This window comes from Gasterosteus aculeatus, chromosome 14, assembly GCF_964276395.1.
Source record: "Gasterosteus aculeatus chromosome 14, fGasAcu3.hap1.1, whole genome shotgun sequence".
NCBI lineage: Eukaryota > Metazoa > Chordata > Actinopteri > Perciformes > Gasterosteidae > Gasterosteus > Gasterosteus aculeatus.
Window position 1 is genome coordinate 10,612,243 of NC_135702.1, and position 21,970 is coordinate 10,634,212.

The 21,970-nt window shown below is 46.2% G+C and overlaps 1 protein-coding gene across 1 annotated transcript; it reads left to right on the top strand.

The window, feature by feature from the left end:
* Nucleotides 1-4,676: 4,676 nt before the first annotated feature.
* Nucleotides 4,677-21,255, top strand: LOC120831861 (chondroitin sulfate proteoglycan 4). The gene is made up of 22 exons (XM_040197684.2): nucleotides 4,677-4,924; nucleotides 7,318-7,481; nucleotides 8,052-9,170; nucleotides 9,285-9,695; nucleotides 11,036-11,157; nucleotides 11,480-11,588; nucleotides 12,008-13,336; nucleotides 13,766-13,858; nucleotides 14,137-14,628; nucleotides 14,871-15,005; nucleotides 15,113-15,298; nucleotides 15,431-15,613; nucleotides 15,761-15,937; nucleotides 16,047-16,248; nucleotides 16,343-16,474; nucleotides 16,738-16,913; nucleotides 17,013-17,208; nucleotides 17,312-17,483; nucleotides 17,703-18,090; nucleotides 18,423-18,575; nucleotides 18,669-19,250; nucleotides 19,389-21,255. Exons 1-22 carry the CDS (start codon nucleotides 4,861-4,863, stop codon nucleotides 20,478-20,480), a joined length of 7,677 nt encoding a protein of 2,558 aa, XP_040053618.2. The 5' UTR covers nucleotides 4,677-4,860; the 3' UTR covers nucleotides 20,481-21,255.
* Nucleotides 21,256-21,970: the final 715 nt, after the last annotated feature.

Here is a 21,970-nt window from a genome sequence, read left to right on the forward strand (position 1 = left end):
TCCCTCAACCAGCCTGTCTTCCCAGGCTCACAATTTTCTTTTAAAAGACGGACAGTCTGGAGTTTTTGTGCAAGTTGTGCTGGTTTAACTGGGGAAGAAAACGTCCCGGGCTTGTCTTAATGCACAGTGAAGCACTGTCCATTTAATTAAAACACATAAATATTAACTTATCAGTATATAGACACAACTGTTAAACCTTTTTTGTGCAACCGAAGGTGCATTTGTTTCCATTTAGCTGTCAGTAAGTTGGTGTTTATCAAATGAATACTTTATTTGTATGCATGTTTTGTCACACTGGTATGCTGTTTTTTTTTCCTATTCCGGGGACTATAAAATGGCCAGCACTCCAACCGAAAGCCTCCGGCGAGGGAGTTGTACAGTGGGAAATTGTATCACCGTAGATAACACAGTTAGTCGTTGCATGGAAAAAGATCACAGGCAGAGAGCAGATGTTTGCTCCGGGAGAGAGCGCGTGATGTGCAACGTATTCCCCTGTTTTCAAACTCACAAACAAGCTTGTTTTTCACGCCCACTTGTGAGGGAACATGAATGCTTCGGATTGGTTTGAAAATCCAACCCTGCAAACCACCTCGCCCCGCGCACGTCCTCGATCAGTCGAACAGTAAATGCGCGCGACGAGCATTTGGAACTCTGCCGCGAGTGACAGCGCGTCCTTTATACCCTGTTCGTAGTTCAAACACGTTGTTTTTTATACAAATTAGACAGTGACTCAGATTGTGTTTTGCTGAGAAGTCTTAAACAATGTTAAACGATGTGATAAGCTTCAGGGTCAAACGGTTTGGCAGCGAGTCAGGCCGCCAGCTGCTGGCAGCCATTGTGTTTGGCGACTGACCTTTGTCACGGTGATGGAGACGAAGATTTGAGATGAGAGCAAAACAATCATCAGCAGAAAGCCTGATATTGTATCAGGGGAGGAGAGTGAGTGTGTTTACGTGTGTGTGTGTGTGTGTGTGTGTGTGTGTGTGTGTGTGTAAGACAAAAGAAAAGGGTACGTGTAACTTGGGGGATTTGTGTTTGAAAGTGTCTTTGTATGCTTGTTAGCTTGTGCCAGTATGTGCATTCAAAGTTTAAAGTACTTGGGAAAAGGATTCCTGACATAGACCAAGATGGGATTTCATTCTACATCTTTTTCAGAAAGGTTTTGGAAAACAATCACTCCTAACATTGAAAAAAAAAAAAAAGAAATCAGGCTTCTTCCATTTCTTCAATTGTTTTTTCCCCCACTTTGGAAAAAACCCCTAACTAAAACATTAAGAGACGCCCATAGGTCATTTCCTCTCATCCCTTCCTATCCTGCCTTCTCTGCACTCTCCCTTCCCGTCACTCATCACTGGGAGTGCTGATCTTGCAGATGCTGCATGTCTTTGTTTTCACAGAACGATATGTTTTATTGGCCGTTAAGGCAGAGAGGAAAATGAAAGGACGACAGCTGGCGTCTGAGTCGATGGATTCTGTGTGACGGGGCGGTTCACCCGACAGGATGGCCTGAAATGTGGTGATCCTCGACTGGTTCAGCTCACATCATGGCCAGGTAAAAAGGTTTGTGACCAAAACCTGCAGAACCAGCCGCATTCCCGTCAGCCTGTTCCATGTTTAGTGGTAATGATCAAATACATTAACTGCCAATTACATTCCCATACGAGATGGCGTGGAGAACAGAAGTGAACGCGAGGTGGGAGACGATGGGAGTTGGACACCTGTTTGATCAACACACACATCTGTGATGTTGCGCCTGTTTGTGTTTCCATCCGTTTCTTTGACCAGCGATCGAACTCGGACTACTTCTAGTTCATGTAATAAGTCCCGTCAATAGGATTATTATCCTCTCTTATTTGTGTCTCTTTTCAACAAGTGAGCTAAATGGAGCAGTTATGACTCAAAGTGAGTCACACCGCAATCACTTTCACACATGGGTACCCACAAACACACACGCACACACACAAACAAAGACTCCATGTGTCCCCAAGCAGAGGTAGCAGCTGGTCCCGGCATCGCGTTGCATGTTTTTAGGAGCAAAATATCAAATATCTGAGAGGTTCCCCCGAAACATTTGGAGAGGTGCCTCTGGCGATAGGTTAGACACACACACACTCACACACACACACACACTCGCACAGAACAACACACTGACTGTGAATTGCGTGGTGGGCCTTACAACTTGTAGCTAATGATGGAGAGAGTGCACTTAATGAAAGGCTGAACCGAGCTCTGGCCTCCCTCACAAATACACAAACACGCACTCCCCTCCCTGGACGGAAGCAAATGCCCCGAGCTGCTCTTTGTTGAGCTTTGTTTAAAAAATGTCATGATATTTAAGCTAAATGCCAAAAATGGCCAAGAAAAATGCAAATGTCCTGTGTTCTTCATGGTTTGATATCTATCTGTGGATCTGGAGCATCTCTTTCTGAACTTCATCTGCATCTTTTTCTCTTGGTCTTTCTCCATAGCGCTATTCTTCCTTCCCCGCTCTCTTATGCAACCAGCTCATAAATAGAGACTGGATGTGTCACTCAATTACTGTATTTATACTGGAAGTGGACCGCGAGCGCAGGCCATAGTTTATGCCGGAGCCCACACGGGGCTTCAAGCCTTCTTCCATTAACTTTATTTATATTCCAGCATCAAAACACTGACTCATTCATCTCGGCCGCTAAAGGAGGATGATGTGCCTCTTTCTTTTTGTTTTCTTCTCTTAGTGCTTGTTTAGCAACTCAAAAATCAATGGATTTTTATTGAATTCCTCGGGAGAACTAGAGCGGCTTCTATCAGGCACAAATGTGCCAACACATGTAGGTGTGGGAGGAAGATTCGTTATCTTTCAAGGAGGAAAGCAGGTTTTACTTTCTTTTCTATTAATTTGCCGTGTTGGGGACACGTGTAAGAAGCAGGGAGCTTTCAGGACGGTCCATCCAGCCCTGTGGTGTGTTTTTGTTGTTTTAGCTGCGGCTGGTTAAATCGGTCCCAAATCCTCCATCTCTTCCTGGTCTGCGCTGTTTGCCTCCTCGGCCAGGTGGTTCCTGTTCTCTACCTTGTATTACAACAGTTGTAAAGCTTTAGTTGGGGTTTTTGTACTTGATTTGAAAGGGCAACGCACATCTCAAACTCTTAAAAGAGTTTTAATTCCGTGCAATGAGAATGTCGCAGCATTTTCCTTTTTTTCATGATTAAGAGATGGGTTTCTCTTTCAATTGATTAAAATATATTTACAACATTCAATACAGTGGTTACCGAATGGCACCAAATGTGAGTTTGAATGGACTTTAGCGAAACCTTTGTTTGCATAAAGCATCGGAAATCCCTCTTTGAATGGGTTGTGTTGCTATGATAGATATGGGAAATGTATTAATTTAAGCTCAATACAAACATCCAGTTGTCTGGGGGTTTTTTTTTTGACGGACTTAAAAGACTTTTCCAGCCCGAAAGACAAGACGCTAATCCTCTCGGCGTGGGATCCGCGCTCATTAAAACAAACCACCTCTCTCGTCGTGAGAGGACCCGTCACCACTGAACTGTGACCCATTTTTGGGAGTGACCCCTCCGTCTAAGAAACCAGGCTGCGGGATCTATTATTCGACACCCTGGGAACTAACCCTAAACCCATCACTCCTCTCACGAGAGCGAGCCAAGCAGAGTTTGAATCAGCAGCTGAATAAAGGCCCTCATGTGTGTTCTTTCAACATTTTAATGGACCAAATGCTCTCAAGCTGCAGCCTCACAGCCCATTTTAAAGTGTGTGTGTGTGTGTGTGTGTGTGTAGAAGTAGTAAGTTAAAGGGTGGGAGGGGTTCAGGATACAGACTAGGGAGTGTGTCCTGCATTTTAACAATCACACCCAAACTTCCACTTTACCTCGATCTGCCACAGGCCATTTCCCTCCTTTAAACACTTGTTCCCTTTTACTTCCTCCCTCTCGCTCTCTCTCTCTCTCTCTCTCTCTCCTTCTCTCTCCCTCTTTCTGTCTCTCTCTGCATATCTGCATTATTTTCTGTCCGTCTTTGGAGGTCAATTCAATAGTATTCTAGTTAAGGTAAGAAATGACAGACGATCCTGTTCCTTTGTTTGTACTTTCAGCTGAATTCATGGTTAAAGTCACTGAGTGGAACGTTTTTAAATATTAGTAGTAAACCTGCTTACCTGAAAAAAACACAGTTTTTAAAATGAATAGTTTCGGTCCTCGATTACAATTGGCTGAGGCACGTTCTGTACCATAAAGCAGCACTGCAATACTATAGTATCAATGAGCCAAAAACCTACTTATTTTTATAAAATGGCAGATTTAATCTTTAATCTTTGCGAATAACAATTTACTGGGTCGGCCAAGTGTGGAAGTGATTAGAAGAGATGAAGTTAATACATATTAAATAAAAATAAAGCACAAACTGCCTTTAAGCTCTGTTCTTAAGACCTGAACATCTGAATAAGAACAACCAATAGTAGGATTTATAATTTCATGCCAAAGGTGTGCAAAATTCTAATCAAAATGGACCAAAGTCCTAATAATGTGATTAACTACACTACAAGTTTCAATCTATGAACAACGATGCACTACTTGCTTTGCACGTGTTGCGACACCTCCCCCTTGTGTTCATGTCCAGCGCTGAGCACCGTCGGCCACGGGGAGGATCCGAGGGTGGAGCTCCTGCTTTGCCAGCAGCCACAGGTAAAACTATTTTAAAGAGTGTAAGCCGAAGCCTGCAGAGCAGGTAGAGTCCGTCTGGAAGTAGCCTGCGGGTTGAAATGGGGGCCAGTGCCGTGCACTGAAGACAATGGACTGCACAATCCAGCTGCCAGAAGTTGCTCTTAATGAAATGCAAGTTAGATTTTAAGGGCCTGACTAACAATGGGGAGTCTTGTTGCTGATCTGTTTCTGCTCCTGCTGATTTCCACAGGACACGTTTATGGAGGTAAGGCGCTGCAGAGGAGACAAAGTCATATTTTCTCTTGACTTGAGATGCAAAAGTTACCTGAGAGCAATTATTCCAAATCATTACAAATTAATGGTTTGTTGCATTGTTATAATGGAAAGAATCATGCTTTGAGTATCATGCAGCTTTAGTTTTGAATAGTTCTCAGAGTTCACACACAAGTCGTGGTTTAAGTTAATGTCATCACCCATTAATTAGGTTGCGCAGGAGATGATGAGGATAACGTTGCAAAGGCAGTTCACAGCAATTGACCGAGTTTAAATGCGTCTGTCACGGTTGGCAGATTAATGTTTAATCCATCGTAAATTGTCTGAAGCCATGTGGTAATATTCTGCCATATTCTGGATTATTATATAAACACAGGGGCACAGGTGCTTGGTCGGATGTCACGCTGCTCACTAAATGAGTTTTGTCTATAAGATAGTTTTCACTTGTGCTGTTACTTCTGCAGCAACCTTGTCATCATAAACAAGCCTCTACCTGTATCGAAAAGCATTTAATTACTTATAGGATAATATTAATTTTATGTTAAAAAGAGAGCATTTGGTTTTGCGTTTAGATTAGTTTTGACAAGTGGACAACTTCTCAGTCAACATTTCTGTTCAAATTGAAATAGTTTTCCAAAAAATATCAACACTTCCTAACAGAAGTTGCTGCATTTGCACAAGTGATATTTCATCATTTCGGCAGCAGACCAAACACACATTGGAGGTGTGTCTGTCCCTGTCGGAAGATTACAAATAATCCAATGTTCACTGGTATCATTGAGACAGATTAGACATAGATGGACAGGCATGGGGGGATACTGACAGCCGGCTTATAGGCTTTATGCACAGGGGCATGCTGACTGAGTGCTTCTCAGTGGGACCAGTTTTATTTATTTATTTCGCAGGCAGAAGGGGTTTAAAGGCAATACAATAATGATAAATGATTATGTTGAATGCCCAACTCATTATTTCATTTTTTTTGTATTGTTAGTATTTCTCCTTGAAGCTAAAACACTCATGAATGCAAACCACATTGTTATATCTAGCCACAAAGGTCATCCTAAATGATTTTAGTCAACAAAATCTTCACCATAACATCAAATGATAACACGTTTTTTGAGAAATGTTGGCAAACTTGGCAGATGCTTGAAGCGCCTGCCAGAAAACCAATAATAACACTATGTATAAAGGTTAAATGGTTATAAGTTCCCTGCAGGTAAAAGTCTAGCATGTCTTGCTGTCTGACTTGTTTGTATTATTGGGTGCCATGTAAATTAACTAAGTGTTGTTTAGCTGCACACAGCAGCTTTTTAAAGTTGTTTGCTCATAAAATGTTACAGCATCTGTGTTCCTCCCCCTCCGGCTAACAAGCTCTTTTATCCGAGTTTAATGCATTACCCTCTTTCAGTGTTTTAATTCAAATCATTGAATCAGTCGCACAATCACTCTACACTGCTGCACTCTTTAGAGAGCTTTATAGTTGTAAGAGTGTCACCATCCCCAACAGCACACACAGCCTCTCTCTCTCTCTCTTTGACCTCTCTTTGCTAATTGTTCAACAAATTGTCCTTTTAACAACACGCTCCAATAGTTCTAACAGCTGCTTTGTAGGTCAAATTGATTGAAGTGAAGCCTAATTTATTGTTTCATTCACAGATGTCAGTCCTGGGGACTCTGGGTTCACTATTAAACACAAGTACTTTGTAATTACACATAGACACAATTATAAAACCCTAGAATGGAAAGTGTCGGGCCACATTTACAGAAGGTTTTTAGACTCTGGGGAGAATGGAGAGACGCTTGATTGGTCCACAACTTTTGGTATCTTAACCCCTATTCGTTAGGTTGCACACTAAATGTAGCCCGATGACTCCTAAACATGGAACATTTAAACAAGCAATTATCTGGCGTTAAGAGGCAATTTGAATGCAAAACCAATGGCGGTCCATTACATATTTTTATTCATATTTTGCTCACAGGTTCCAAATTTGAGTTGGCTACGTGGGCTGCAATCGGTGCTGTGTATTTGTGCTTTCAGAGCAGCTCTGTCGGAGAATTTAGTCCAACCTGCTTCATTCGGTTTAACAGGCAACTCTAATTAGCAACAGCATATTTCTGGATGACCCGCTCCAGAGTGCATTAGTTGTCATTAATTGATTTGGATAGCAGGTGTAAAGTGCAGGATAGACGCCGCATTGGAAACCTGGTCAATACAATTTAATGGAATACCCTGTGCAGGGAGAAAGCCTTTAGTCACCACATCTTCATTCCATTATTTCGGTCTTTTAATATACAGATATAAATGAGATAGAAGCATAGAACAAATCTGGACCTTGACAGCTAAAACCTCTGCTTCTTCCCTGTCTTCTTTGTTCATTGTTGTAGTCTCATTCTACGGGGATGGATACATCCACCTGCGGACGAGGGAGGCGTCCAATCAGACTTTGCTTCACGTGCGTTTCCGCACCTCCAGTCCGGCTGGCATGCTGTTCCTGGCCGCTGGACGCAGAGACTTCTTGCTGCTGGAGCTCCTCTCTGGGCGCCTGCAGGTTAGCACTAGCACATTTTAGCACAGTAGCATGGTTGTCAAAAAGCAACTGGCGGGAAACTGTTCATGGGCGACACACTAGCGAGACGTCTTTTTGGTAATTTAAAGAACAAAAATGGAGCATGTGAAAGATCATTTATTTGGATTGTTGTAATACATACGCACATTAGCCCAGATTCACTCTCACTTCAAGTCCTCACACACACACTTACAAATATTTTTCCTTTAGGCTTTTTCTAGTTCAAATATTGCCTCTAACGATCCTACGGAGACACAGAGAGAACACACAGCTCGGTGTCAGATTGCTTGCAGAGAGAAAAAAAATCCCCCTGGCACTTTTAGGACAAGTTCCTTCATGACCAACGTTAAAGAGAAAATCTCTGTAAGGGAGCCCCTCATAAAAGAGTTTTCTTGCTTTTGTGTGAAATAATGCTCTACCACAGGTAGCAAGTGCCACGATTCTGTTTTGAATCTCCATCCCACGCCTGCTTTTGTGTGTCTTGCTCTTTCTTATAATGTAGAATTGCATTCTTATTTATTCCCCCTTCCCCCACTCTTCCTCATCCCTCAGGTCCGCCTGAACCTGGGCTCAGGTGAGCGTTCACTACGCTCAGAAAAGGGCATCAACCTCAGCGACCTGGCATGGCACTCCATGGAGCTGACCCACGACCACCACAACGTAAACATGACCGTGGACGGAAACTCTCACACGAGCCTCCGCATGCCAGGACCGGACCTGGAGCTCAGCGTCGAGGACGGCCTTTTTGTTGCCGGCACAGCCGGACTGAGTCGACCGCTCCTTTTCAACGCCTCCGCCGGGTTTCGAGGCTGCGTAGATGAAGTTGTGTTTAATGAACACAACCTGTTGTCCAGCCTGAGGCCCCATTCTGGGTACAAGAGCGTCCACGAGGTGTCTCTGGGCTGTAGCTCACAGTTTGCGGCCACGGAAGAAGACTCTGTCAGCTTTTTTAGCTCCAAAGCTTTTATCTCTCTCCCGCCGTGGGAAGGGCCGCAGGAGGGAGCGTTTGAATGTGAACTGTACCCTTCCGCAAGAGAAGACGATGGCCTGGTCCTGTATGCCTCCGGCAACCAGGGCGGGTTCGTTGCTATAGAGATCAGAGACGGTAACCTCGTGGCAACGGTGGCGACTGGAGAGAGCAGCAAAACTGAGCTGCGTTCTGCAATGCACGTTCACAGCAATCTCACGTGGTACCCCGTCCGGCTGCACTTGCTGCCCAACAGCGTCCAGCTGAAGGTGGGCGAGGAGTTGGTTGAGGCCACGCCGAGTTTGGATCCCCTGGCCATTCAGCTCGACGGGCCTCTCTTCCTGGGAGGGCTGGACGAAGAAGCACGGGGAGAGGCGAGGCGAGCTGGGCTGTTGTCCGCTGTGCCGGCGGGGCGACCGTCCGGGCGGGGAGGCTCCTTCAGAGGCTGCCTCCGCGAAATCAGGGTGAACACTCGAAGAACAGGCCTACCGCACGCCGTCATCACCAAGGACGTCACTGTAGGCTGTAAGACAGGGCAGGTTCAAGATACGGTGACCACCATGGGTCCATCAGATCGTCCCGAGTTTGATGAGACAACCCCACAACCGATCGCCGAAGATAAGAAGAACACTAACTTTTTGTTGCTGAGAAAGCTTGAAGTTTCGGAGGGAGGTCGGGCACCACTGGAGCCCAAACACATGAGGGTAGGACTGGACGGATCGTGCTGATCGTGCTGATTTTCACCTTTAGCTATGTATATAGTATAGATTTATTCACATAATAGCAACAATTCAGTCCCTTTTTACGTTGTCTTTTAGGTGAATCTGGATTTTAGAAAATTGGGCATTCACCCATCCCAACTGATGTTCCGTATTGAGGGCCAGCCCGCCCACGGCCAGCTCCAACTGGACCTCAGTCCCGACCCTGATGGGAAGCTGCGGGAGGGCCAGGAGAGGACTATCACAATGGGAGCAGGAGAGACGGAGAGCACCTTCAGTATGCTGGACTTGTGGCAGGGCCGCGTGATCTACGTTCACGGCGGTTCAGAGGACCAGCTTGACTCTTTCACGTTTTCGGTATCTTCCAACAAAAGGAAGATGCTTCCTGTTTTTCTGAAGGGTAACCGTCTGCATCGGTTCGATATCAGCATCAGTCCCGTTAACGATGCACCTGTGCTCAGCCTGCCGCAGGGAAACCTTTTCACGCTGTTGGAGAAGTCCAGCCGACAGGTTGGTACAGCAGAACACTCCTATGTGTAAGTCTACCAAGTGGGTAGAGAAGAAGATGTAATAAATAAGAATAAATATCAAAATATGTTCAGTATGCGATATTAATTATTCCACTAATTATTAATCCTAAACTTATGAATTAGTATTGAAATGATGGTGGGAAAATTAATCAATTGAATGTCAATCTCATGGTTGTTTCAGAGCTCTTTTCAATGTGTACAGGCAAATGAAATCATCAAGCTCTTTATGAATGGAATATTTATTGGTCTAACTACACAATTAAACAACTAACAGAAAATAAATGATTAAAGAAAAAGGTTTAGCAACGTAAATGATTGAATGAATGAAAAAGATAACGGACTGTACAATGAATACCGATCCTTTTTTTTATTAAACTCAGCTGAAAAGCTGTATGCACCGTTAAGCAGCAGGGAGTTTAGTCCCAAGAAGTTTTGATACATATTTAATTTAGAGCTTTTAGGTATAAAATGTTCCTATCAAAGATTATTTTATTATCTGGCTGAAATGTGAAATTAAAAGGCTAAGAACATGAAACTCGTTTACTACGTCTACAAATTGTCTTTTCTTTTCACCTGTTCTGATGGGCAGATGGAGGACAAAGCTGTAAGGCGTGTTCCTCTGTGGGCATCTTATCGGAGTTTGAATCACATTCCTCCATCTATGACTCTATGACAGCTGGTTTGACCTTCTCTAATATCTCAGTTGAGGTCACGCTTGAACTGCTCCTCCTCGTCCCGTCCTGATCATTTGTAGCAGCAGTGCACATTACGCCGCATTTGCCAGTTTTCAAATGTCTACCTTCAGGAGTGTATTTTTCTAGATAGTTGCTGGAATAAATGCTTAGCTATGTGTAACATTACGGCACGGGACAGAACACGGGGCCACAGGAGAGGAGGAACCGGCAGAGCCGTGACGGGCAGATCTGGCGCGCGGGAAGTTATCAATCCCATTTGCGGTGTTTTTGACACCAGTTGAAGGAAAGCATTTCTTTGGGTTCCTGCTTCTTGGGTGAGCTGGATGTCCTCGCAGCCTGTCGGAAGGTTTACTTTACTCACGGATGATTAAATCACCAGCAGTCGTACAACAGACGGAGGTCAACAGGTCCAGGAACTCGTCACATTACTAAGCAGTCATTAGCTTCGCATGACATATCAATGAAGGTGCGTGTTGAGACGTTGATGATGTTTTGATTCGATTTTCAGTAGCAGTTGATGAATGTAGATTTTGTCATCGTCGCATTTATTAGATGTCAGTCTTTGCATGGACGTTCGCTGGATAAGGGACACAATGATGATTAATACAACCACTGTGTCCCCCAGCTGACAGCAGATTTGCTGAGGGTGTGGGACCCTGACAGCAGTCCTGCAGAGCTGGTCTTCAGCTCTCTAGGGAACCTCAACGCTGAGGTTGGACACCTTGAGCACCAGGACCACCCCGGCAGGTTTGTACCGCAGCTTTGAAACTCTTCATAGAACCAACCATCGGATGGAACAATGAATTCAATGCTAAAATAAAAAGGCTACTAGTGAATAAAAGCTAGGCGTGGAGCTTGGCTCTCTGTAATTGATGGTTAAATCTGATGGTGGATATTTAGAACTAATTGACTCCTGCACATTTATGGTTGCTAGATTTTGATAAACATTCAGTATAAGGCAGGTGTTTTAACCTCGTGGCACCCAAAAGTCATGCACGCCACTACTGAAATGTTTTTAGAGTTAGGAGACAGGCTAGGGAAGTTAACAGGATTGCTACCTATCTTCCAGGGCAATTGACTTGTTCTCGCTGAATGATCTGGAGGAGGGTAAGATCTGCTTTGTCCACACCGGCGTCCCCACCTCCCGGCTGGCACTCAGGGTCAGCGACGGGCTTAAGGTAAGAAATGTCTTGCCCAAGAGACAATAAACCCATTAGCTGTAACGTAAAGGATGTGATAAATGCATTTGGGGCATTTTTTAAGTGGCTTTAGCAAACATGCTAATGGCCTTAACTAGAGCCAGCGTTTGTTTTGAACCTTCTCGGCTACTGTAGAAACAAATAAAGTTAAATGTCGTGACGCCTGTTAAATGGATTACCTCGAAATTTGGAACATTCACCCACCTCTCAGGATGAATTGTATTCACTTAATTGATTAATTTCTCACTATACAGTATACATTTTGCCATCATGAGGTCAATCAGTTTATTTTCCTTGTCTCCTGTTAATTCCTTTCCTCCCTTGTTTCCTCTTCCTTCATCTCATCCCCTATTTCATCACAACATCTGGTGTTTCCTTGTTCCTTCTCCTTTGCGCAGTTGAGCAACACGGTAGTTTTGAGGATCATGGCGGTGCCACTCGAACACACCCTGGTGAATAACACCGGACTGGAGGTGAACCAAGGCGAGGCTTTCATCATCACCACCACTCACCTCGCGGTGCAACTTAATGTGAATGATCAGGCGGTGGAAATCCGCTACGCCGTTGTGGAGTCGCCACGATATGGCGAGCTCCAGCGGTTGCACTCAAGCGGCGACTGGAAACCGACAACTTCCTTTTCTCAGAAGCTTCTGGAAAAAGAACGGATCCGATATCTCAGCACCTACCACAGCGTTCAGACGCAGAGTAACACCACTGATTACTTCAAATGTACAATCAGCATCGGATCTCGGGCTTCTCAGGAGGTTGTTTTCCCCATAACAGTACGCTGGATCCACTACAAGGTCACACGCAGCAAGATGGAGGTCAACGGCGTTCAGTCTACTGCGCTCACACCCAAGGACTTCCATGTGATCTCTAAGGGCGTCAAAGTCAACGAGAGCGACCTCCACTTCCGGCTTGTCACGTTACCAAAGAAAGGGCAGCTATTCCTCGACGACAAAGCTCTGCGAAGGAACTCGGCCTTCAGCCAACAGAACGTCACGGATGGCTTGATGAAGTACGAGCTGCTCAACGTGCCTCAGGAGGACACGAGAGACACGTTCAGCTTCCAGGTTTTCTCCACGCACGCCACCTCAACAGCTTTCGACTTCCGGATCAACATCAGAGCCGAGTCGATCGCCATCACCGTTGTAAACAAAGGCCTGTCGACCCCGGAGGGAGGAAGTAGAGTCATCAACAAAGACGTCCTGTTCACTCGCACGGCGAGTAACCGCGATGTCCACTACAGCGTCACGGGGAGCCCCCGGCACGGCCACCTGAGGAGGATCAACCTTTCCAACTCCACTTCCGTTAACGATAACGTTGTGGCGTTTACAAACCAGGACATCATTGAGGAGAGGGTCATGTACGTCCACGATGACAGCGAGACCACGCAGGATTCCTTCACTTTTCAAATCGTGGTTCACAAACCGAACAAACGCGCGAGAAAGCAGGAGGATCGGCGGACGGCCGAGCACACCTTCAATATCTCCGTGCAGCTGGTCAACGACGAGCGACCCGTCAGGGTTGTCGACAAAGTTTTCCACGTGGCCCGCGACGGGCAGAGGTTGGTGACGTTGAGCGACCTCCGTTACCGCGACGACGACTCGGACTTTGATGACAGTTGGTTGGTGTACACGCGGCGAGGGATTCCGTTGGGAGAGCTGGTGCTGGCCAGTGATACCAGTCACAAGCTGTACGAGTTCACACAACGGGATCTCCAGCAGGTAAGTGCAATCATCCGTGAAGTCTCTTGCTCGTTCAGCTGGTAGAACATTTGGAACCACGTAGTCAAGGGTTGGCCTTCAGATGTTTCTGTGTTCCAACCTTCATGTCACCTTCAAAGTCCGACTGACCACAAAATAGGTTTAAAGTCACTGATGAAACATCTTAGTCAGTGAGATGGTTTGGAGGAGGTGTAGTCTTGCAATGGCAGATGTATCTCCACACTTTTTTGGGTCTAAGAAAGTTTTCCGTCCTGAGGGAAAATAAGGATTCTACGCAGCTCACTTTTTTTCCAGTGTTGGAGAGGTGTAGAGGGAGGGGGTCTGAGACCCTGATGCCTTTGTACTTAACTTTTACTTCTAGTGTGTTTTTTTTTTTTAATAAAACCTCCCGATGCAGTTTTCTTATCATTTTCTTTTCTCCCCTGGCAGAAAAAAGTGTTGTTTGTCCACAGAGGAGTGAGTTTTGGGCGTTTTGTGCTGTTCGTATCAGATGGAAAACATTATGTCTCAACACTGCTGGAGGTGATTATGTTATCTTCCCACTGAATGTAATAAACGTTTAATTCATGCATATTTTACGGTGCCATTGAAATGATGAGAGTAAGTCAAGCAGCATAAAACAAACCATTGGTCACGTTGTTTTACATTAATATGTTTGTGTCATTTATTAGTGATTTGAATTGTGTTTTATTTTTACAAATGATTTGCTGGTAATTAAATATAATTGTGTTAGATGGTTAAAGATGTTAGCTGCTGTTAATCATTTACATCTCTTTCTGTTGGGTGACGGGCCGATGCAGGTGATGGCCCAGGATCCTTACCTCCAAGTGGAGAACAACACAGGCCTCGTGCTCCAGCGAGGTGGCTTCAAAGCCTTGACCGCTGCCAACCTCAGCATCTTCAGCAACCTGGACATCCGAGACCCACAGGAAGTGACATTTGAGGTCTTCCTTCCACCTAAACACGGCGTGCTCTGCTTTCATGACGGAGATGGCGTGACAGCATCAGACGCAATTTCAATATTTACCCAGCGAGATTTGGTGCTGGGGCGCCTGGCGTATCGCCACGACGGCAGCCACGAGCTGTCAGATGGGTTCAATGTGACGGCCAGAGCGAACGAGAAGAACACGCCGGTGCATCTAGATCGGAAGAGGAGGGACATACATCTGGACATTGGAGTGATGGTAAAAATCGTCCTGGAGAGCCACCAGAGGCCGCCAACGGTCACGAGTAACCGCCCAGTGGTTGTGTCCGAGGGGCAGTACGTCGCTATAAGCAAGGAGCACTTGGAGGTAAGCTGGTAACCACAAGCAAATCATCTACTACTCAGTTACCAGGTGGTCACTTTCCAGCCCGATTTGTTTCATATATTACAAGATATATTACTTGTATCGCGAACTTTGCGAGATCAAGGTTTATTGTGTTTTCTTATTCATTCATTTTACAAAATCACCCTTCAAAGCAACTATAACTCTTGGTATCAGATGTTCATTCCATTACTTAGAAATACATGTGGTCTGTTGCGTTTGAACAGGTGGTTCATGAGGACAGCAGGCCCTCAGAGATAGTTTTCAACATCCAAAGTCCTCCAGCCCTGGGCTTTCTACAGCGGTTTCCCCACCAGACCAACAACGGAGAGCAGCTGCACCTCGATCAGAATCCTCCTACAGTAGGTGTAAGGCCTGCAAACAGTTGCACACCGCTGCTTTAAAGGTCACACTGATTTTGCACAGAAGCTACACTCAATAGGTTGTTCTGCTCCGCGCCTCCATGCAGGGCATCGAAGAGCAGCCAACAAAGTCCTTCACCCAGGAGGATCTCAACCAGGGATTGATCATCTACCACCAGCAGGCTGCAGGTCGCACCAACGACTCTCTCCTGTTGGAGGCAACGAACGGCGTCACAAGAGTCGGACCTTTCAGGCTAGAGATTGATATCATCCCCACCCTGCTCCCTCTTCAGGTACAACGCGTCCGTCTAGACGTCAGATGATCTTAAAAAGGAAACCATTGCATGAAAATGGAGAGAAGTCGATTGTCACGCAGAGGAAGATTCCCTCTAACCAGTCAGTCAGTTCTATTGTCTGTTCTGCAGGTGTCTGACTTGACCCTTGACGAGGGGTCGTCGATGCCATTGACCCCTGACATCATCAAGGTGGCCAGTCATCACTTTTCAGGGATGAACTTCCTGTACCAGGTCATCACTCCACCACGACACGGACACTTGGAGCACAGCCGGATCCCGGGGATGCCCATCACCGCTTTCACTCACACTGAGGTTTGACTCAGCAGACACACACACACACACACCAAACTTTGCATAATCTTGAAAGATACACAGCACACACATCTGTGCTGTTGCTCTGCTCCTGTCCATCTGACATTAGCCACATAGGCAGTTACAAACATCGCTTGTATTTCCCAGTTGGAACGTGAGTACATCTCGTACATCCATGATGGCAGCGACACGCTAAGAGACAACTTTACCATTGTGGCCAATCAGACGGAAATCAAGAAGAACAGCCTGCCGTGCACGGGTCACATCAAGGTCACACCCGTTGATGATGAAACTCCCGTTGTTACAACCAACAAGGGTCTGAAGGTGAAGAGTGACAACATACACACCCATGAGACACTGTGATTGTTTTCAGCTAAAATGAGTCAGACTGCATCAACTTTATTCATCCATCTTTTCCTCTATTTTCCCTTAGGTGTGGGTGGGTTCAGTGACAGAAATCACCACCGATGATCTTAGTGCAGAGGACTCAGACACTCCTGAACCTCAGGCTCTGGAGTTCATCGTCACGCCACCGAGCAACGGCCACCTGGCGCTTAAGGGGGCCCCCTCCAGACAAATCCTCAACTTCACCCAAAATCACATACGAACCGGACAGTTGATGTTTGTGCACAGTGGTGAGTAACGTCTTGGGACCACATTTGTGGATGGGATGGAATAAAAAAATAAAAATAACAACCCCTCTATTTTCTTGATGTTGACTGTTTGTAGGTGCTTTATCGGGTGGCTTTCACTTCCAGGTGAACGACGGCGTGAACTTTGCCCCTCGACAGATTTTCAGCACGACTGCCCACTCTGTGGTCCTCACCCTGCAGACAAATCATCCCATGGAGGTCTACCCGGGTATGTTTTCACAAAACCAAAAAAAGGCTTTTCCCTTCTCAACCACAGTGAATCTGACTTTGACAAATAGACTTTACATATAAGTCTAAAAATCTTTATTAAATAGAAATAAGATAATACCATCCTTTATTAGTCCCACAGTGAGTAGATTTACAGGATTACAGCAGCATAGGGGGGACTAAGACATGAAAATCAAATAAAAAAACAATAAATGTGCATTCAATAACTCTTAACTAATAACTCATTTGTTCCAACCATTAAAGGCTCTGTGACACCAATCTCTGAGCAGGAGCTTCAGGCCGTAACCAACGATGTCAGCGACAGTAGAAGAAACAACTCAGTGGTCTTTGTGGTAACTGATCCTCCGAAACTTGGCAGCCTGGTCCGCCGTATGCCCGACAACTCTACGAGAAACGTCTCCACGTTCACACAAGGCATGGTAGGCGCGTTTGTGTCTTGAAAAACAAAAGCAAAGCTCTTGTCTTACGGCCCAAATAAAACGAATCCCTTTGTGTTTGGTCATGTCTTTGTCTCTCAGGTGAAAGATGGGGTTATTTTGTACCATCAGAATAAGCCACAGTCAGTGGGATGGTCGGCCGCAGACACCTTCTCTTTCACCGTGTCCTCTCCTCCGGCTTTCCTGGCTCCACACACCTTCAACATCTTAATCTCCTATCAGGCCAACGCACATCACAACATCCCTCAACACAAAACCAGGCTGCTGAGCAACGCAGGTACCGAGTGCAAAAGTCTCCCTTTCTACTTTGATATCTATTTGGACCCTGGAGGTCATGATTTCAAGTGGACCAACCGAGGTGTCCGTATTTGTGATTCAAGGTGCTGTGGTTGCCGAGGGAGGCAGGGTGACTATTGACAAGTCTAAACTCGATGCCTCCAATCTCCTTGGGAAAGTCCCCGCGCCGCACCGGAAAGACCACCACATCATGTACCGCCTGATTTCCCCACCGCGCCACGGCTCTCTGTCTATACAAGGACATAACCTCACCAGGTGCTTTGCTCTGCTCCTCTTGCCTCAATAGATGAATAATATTAAAACAAGTCGTACCAAACACAAGGCACAAATACGTAAAGAAATAAAGGTATGTTCTAATTTCATGTGTTTAAAATTCCTTGCTGACAAAACCATTTGCCAACAAGCAATAGGCGACCTTTAAAATGTAAAGTGATGACTGAGTACAGCTTTTTTTCATATTTTTCTTTTCCCCAGGAACCAATCTGATTTCTCTCAAGTCACCCTAAACAAGTTCGGCATCACATACGCCCACGATGACTCAGAGACGACGAGCGACAGCTTCTCCTTCCGGGCCTGGGTGGCTCCTTTGAATCTCTTCTCTTCCTCCTCGTCTGGATTTTCCTCATCTTCGTCTTCTTCCTCCCCCTCTTCCTTTTCCCCTCTCTACTCGGCCTCATCCTCCTCCCTCTCGTCGTTGGATGTGGTTTCTCCTCGCCGGGCCAGGGACAGCCTGGCGGTGACGGAGACGTTCAACATCACGGTGACACCGGTCAACGACCAGCCGCCGCTCATCCGGGACAGAGCGCCGAGTATGAAGGTTGTTATCGGGGAGAGAGTGGTACTTGGACGGGACCACCTGCAGGTGAGCCAGTGTTAAGAGAGCGTAGCCTTATATTTGAGTATATGAAACAAAGTTACAAAAAGCAAAAGGCCAATATCTTACAATTTGTTTTCAATTTTAAAAGCCTTTTTTTAAATCTTATTGGCAATTGTGAAATCAAACATCCACACAGAGAACTAGCAGAGATGCTGATTTCCAGAGGAAATGATCATTTTTGGGACAAACGATCTGTTTTCTATGCAAACCTTTTGAGATCTAACGCAGCAACAATATTTGAAAGTAGTGAAAGTTTACTTGGGCTTGTTCTTTCGACGAGTCTTGTTGAATATAACCCTGTTAATCTGCATTTCCAGGTTGAGGACCATGACACCCCTCCAGAGGAGCTGCACTACCTCGTGATCAGTAAACCCAGCAACGGCTACCTGACGCTGGGGGAGAGACTGGAGCCGGTGACCTCCTTCACCCAGTACGACGTCAACCACGGCCGGCTGCACTTCATACAGCAGGTGAGTCCGCTGAGGGAGACTCACGTGAGTGCCGGTACCGTTCTTTGGTGTGTCCTTTGAATCCTTTCCTTCTGTCTGTCCCCCCTCTCTCAGGGAGAGCCCTCAACGGGTGTTTTCTACTTCAACGTAACCGACGGTCACCATCGTCCACTCTACAAGCGCTTTAGTTTGGAGGTGATAAAGCCCTCTGTCTCCATGGTGAACAACACTGGCCTGTCATTGGTCCAAGGCAGGACCGCTGTGGTCCTGACAACCAACCAGTTTGCGGCACAAACCAACGGTCGCAGGCCGGTCAACATCACCTACACGGTCACCACACACCCTCGCCACGGACGCATCGCTATTAACGACCAGGAAGTCACGGCCTTCCGCCACCAGGACGTGCAGTCGGGGCGCGTCGTCTATCACATGACCGATCTCAGCGAATCCGAGGACAGTTTCCAGGTCACAGTGTCGGCCGCGTCGCCCGGTGTCGATTATGTAAATCTGACAGCGCAGGTGGTGAATGTGACTGTGCGGCCTCTGATATACCTGAGGGAGCCCGTGAGAGTGCCCAGTGGGATTGCTGTGAAGTTGGGGAAGGCCATGATGGATGCCTCCGAGCTGGCGAGGATCAGCCGAGCCGACCCGGTTTTTCTGGTTCTGTCGCCACCAAAACATGGAAAACTAGTCAAGGTAAAGCCGTTCATTGTTTAAAGGAACAAACCGCACTGAGCGTGAATGCATTAAATGATAACATGGAGGAAAAAAAAAACCTTCCAGAATAATCAGTTCATTTCAGTTCATTCTCTCTTCCACTGTCTGTGTATCCAGATGACCTACGACCCTAACCGAGCGTCCGAGGTGCTGAAGTCATTTACGTTCAGAGATGTGGTGCAGGGCCGGGTCGCCATCGAGGAGACTCTCAGTGACAGCGACAGCCGGCAGCGCGGCAACAAATCGGCGCTCACGACAGCCAGAGGCCACGCCCCTGCCACGCCCCTCAACGACTCGTTCATCTTCCTGCTGAAGGCTGGAAACGTCCAACCGGCGAAGGGCGAGCTGCACTTCACCATCCTACCCCACCACCAGATGCGTCACGGTCCGAGCGGCTCCAACGCAGACGGCGGGAGTCATGCTCAAACGACCACCCGTCTTCCGACGCATCATAAGACCACCATGGGAGGAGGTGGACCGGGGGGTTCCATGACGCTCAGCGCGGACGCGCTGGGTTTGCCCCCACACATTTTGTCACATAAGAACCACAACAGGACACAGCACAAGTTGAGGCCTCACAGCCGCGGGAGGAATCACACGCGCGGCGGCAGTCATGGGGGAAGATCGGGGAGTCATGCAGAGGGAGTGGGTCAGGGTCACGGCGCGCTGCCCCACACGCCTTCGGTCTCGAACAAACACGTTCCAGCCTTCCCTCCCGTCCTGCACCCGGTCCGCGTGGAGATCCTCCCCCGCCCGTCCTCTGACCCGCTCCTCATTATCCTGCCGCTGCTGGCCTGCTTGCTCCTCATCACCATCCTCGTGGTTTTGATTCTGGTGTTCCGCCGCCGCAAGGAGAAACGGGCCCAGCTGCGGCTCCTCCAGCAGCTCGCTGCAGCGGCGTCGCCCGCCGAGGGAAGCCCGTACCTCGGCCGGGCGGAGCGGAGCCCGGCCATGCCCTGCGTGGTGGTCACCCCGCTGGGCCCCGCCAGCTGCCCCAACTCCCCCAGGCGACATTTCAGTCCCAGGAGGAGGAGTCTGGCGCCCGGGATGACCTTCTGGGGGACATTTGAAGCCGATGGAGAAGGTGCTGGTGGGAATGTTATAGGCGGTGGCAGTATTGAAAAGGATATGGCAACTGCGGGATTCCAAACGTCTCTGAGATCTAGGTCCCCTACTCCGACTCTTAAAGACAACCAGTACTGGGTTTGATGAAAGAAATCCAACGAAAAACTGTGCCTTGGAGGTGTATTATAGTTTATTAGTAGTAACATCTGTACTATCCAAGGGACAGCCGTAGTCGTCTAAGGCACATTCACACAAAGGAGCACAAGAATGTGCGTGAAAAGATATTACTGAGGATAATGTATAATAGCCACCATGTTCAAGTAATTTGACAAAACTCTTTGTTATTTCCCCTGTAAAACATCCCGTTTCCACATAGGAGCTAGTGTGACGCTATTATGGCCACCATTGGTTCTTTTTCCTCAAAATAAAGGCTTTAAAGTCTATAGCTGTGACAAATGAGGCATTATGAAGAGTGGATGAACAAGGAAGTGAAACATAAATTGGGGTTTATAGCATTTTCTGTAAAAGAAACTGTTTTCTGTTTGGTGTAGCTGAATTTTAGCTCAAACTAGTTAGTGGCGTACAAATAACTGTGCGAAGTTGATGTGTTCAAAACCTGTCAACTGGTAGATCGTACGGTCTGCTTGTACCTGTGACTAAAAGTGCTGTGACCTTTCAAGTCTATTTTTTCCACACACCTTTTGTGTTTCCATCATCTGATGTTGTTGCAGCTGAAGGAGGTGAGATGTTTTTCATATTTTCTGATAAACCAATACACGGTGAGGTGTAGAGACTGGTAGCTTCCTTATTTTTCAAATAATATATTTGTCACTCATGAACCCTTTTATGCCAGCCTGTTTGCCATGCACTGTGAAGAATGCATTTTTAATAAAAGCGACTGTGTGTCAATCTTAACTGTGTACAGGAAATGGAGACCAATGCTTGTCTTTGTATACTTAGTCCTGTGTAATGACTTATAGCAAGTAGCAGCAGGCTGTCCATCTCTGCGTGCTATGGAGATACACATGTTGACATGAATCAAAAACTCACTTTTAGGTTTTATGTGATTCTTAGAAATAGGCCTCAGCCAGAAAACCCATTCAATAATGAATCATTCCAAGGCATTAATATAGATGTACTTCATATACATTCTTAGTTATTTTAAATCAGCACTAGCACCACCACACAATTTGAGTTTCTAAATATCAAGATACTTTTAAAGCTTAGTGGAAGTGGATCTTCATTTAGAGAGCAGGGGAGCTTTGTTTTGTGTTTGGAATATTTATGAACTGAAACTGAAGCTTAGAATAACCAGGACTTTGAAATGATTAGTGAAACTAGTAAATGAGAAAATGAAAACAGGGACCAAGAGGCAGGTCTAAATAATGAAAAGCTGCAACGGCAGTAACCTGACCTGCAGGCTGTGAACTCCGGTGTCATATATCAGCGGCTGCACTGCTTCTGCCTCCGGAGGCAAAACAGTGATAACAAGCTTCTCTTTGGGGAAAAGCAAACTAATGGAGATTATTTTTATACTAAACAAACTAACCTCATGTGAAATAAAATGATGGAGCAGGTGTCTTGTTTAGAATAAAAAGGAGTTAGTGTTACATTCAAAACACTAATTAAAAGAC

What these genes read in the sequence shown, in the direction of transcription:
- LOC120831861 (XM_040197684.2), top strand. Translation starts at nt 4,861, where the DNA reads ATGGGGAGTCTTGTTGCTGATCTGTTTCTGCTCCTGCTGATTTCCACA. An exon ending in TGGAGAAGTCCAGCCGACAG is followed by an intron (nt 9,696 to 11,035) that starts GTTGGTACAGCA and finishes TGTGTCCCCCAG; the next exon opens with CTGACAGCAGATTTGCTGAG. An exon ending in CACAACGGGATCTCCAGCAG is followed by an intron (nt 13,337 to 13,765) that starts GTAAGTGCAATC and finishes CTCCCCTGGCAG; the next exon opens with AAAAAAGTGTTGTTTGTCCA.